Below are 1,318 nucleotides of genomic sequence, written 5' to 3' on the forward strand. Positions count from 1 at the left end.
ACACAAATGTAATATATTAGTGGGTTATGTGGTATATGTTTTATTTAGTTTGTATTATTCGGGCATAAACAGAAGGCCTCCTAAAAGATCATTTTAAAATTGTTTTTACGCTGCACACAGCTCTTCAGAATGAAAATGCAAATATACATTGTAAGAGAATACTCCACACATTTACATTCCTGGTCAAGCAGATGCTTCATTATGAAGAGACATCTCTGAAGGGTTTGTTTTCCCAACTATATAAAGCTGTGTTGTCTATAGGAGATACACAGACAAGAGGATAGTGCATCTGTCAACCACATTCCAACAGTAAAACGTTGCATGACGAATGTTTATTTCAGAGCCAGAACTTTCTTAAAGAATGGGAGACAATGATTGTAACTTTGTAAAAGAGGATGACATCACTCAATCAAGCATAATTGTCCTGGTAATCTTAGTATGTGAGGCTTTTGTCGGGATGTCGATAAATTCTTTCATTGTGGCTGTGAATTGTGTTGAACGTGTCAAGCAGAGGTGCCTGTCCTCAAGTGATAATATCTTGGCTGTCCTGGCATTCTCAAGATTTTGCTTCTTGCTCAAAACAACTTTACAGACTTTTTGCTCAACATTTTACCCAGAGATCTATTACTTGCACTCCGTGTTCCAAGCATTCAGAGCGGTCACCTGGTTTTTGAACTCTTCCAATCAATGGTTCGCTGCCTGCTTGTGTGTATTTTACTGTGTGAAAATTGCAAACTTCAGCCACCCCCTCTTCATCTGGCTAAAATTTAAAATCTCCAGGCTGGTGCCATGGTTGCTTCTGGGATCTGTGCTTTTATCCTTGTTCAGCAGCCTCCCTTTCCTTAATGCTATTTACAAAATAGAGTGTAATGATTTCAATTCCAGCCTCAAAAGACATTACAGTGTGAAAAATGTCACAGTGGAAACATCTGTGTCTCACATACTTTCTATCTGTGGCATTGGATTTTCCTTGGCGTTCACCATATTTATCATTTCAGCTTTTCTGTTGTTGTTCTCTCTCTGGAGACACATGCGACAGATGCAAAACAACTCAAGTAGTTTCAGGAGCCCCTGCCTGGAGGCCCACATTCAAGCAATGAAAACTATCATGTCTTTCTTCCTCATCAATATTGTTAACTTTATAGCTTTGCTGATCTTGTTGACAAATATATATCAAGAAACATCTGCTGCCAGCAGTGCCTGTACAATCATTGTAGATGCTTGTCCATCAGTACATTCCATTATCTTGATTCTGAGCAATCCCAAACTGAAAAAAACATTGCTTAAAGTTCTGCATTATGCAAAGTGCAAGAGATGA

At 38.6% G+C, this 1,318-nt stretch overlaps 1 protein-coding gene across 1 annotated transcript; it reads left to right on the plus strand.

The window, feature by feature from the left end:
• The first annotated feature begins 361 nt into the window (after positions 1 to 361).
• Positions 362 to 1,318, plus strand: LOC112117707 (taste receptor type 2 member 40-like). Its single transcript, XM_024215749.1, has one exon. It carries the CDS (start codon positions 362 to 364, stop codon positions 1,316 to 1,318), a length of 957 nt encoding a protein of 318 aa, XP_024071517.1.

This window comes from Terrapene carolina, unplaced genomic scaffold, assembly GCF_002925995.2.
Source record: "Terrapene carolina triunguis isolate 2854851 unplaced genomic scaffold, T_m_triunguis-2.0 Scaffold42, whole genome shotgun sequence".
Classification (NCBI taxonomy): domain Eukaryota; kingdom Metazoa; phylum Chordata; order Testudines; family Emydidae; genus Terrapene; species Terrapene triunguis.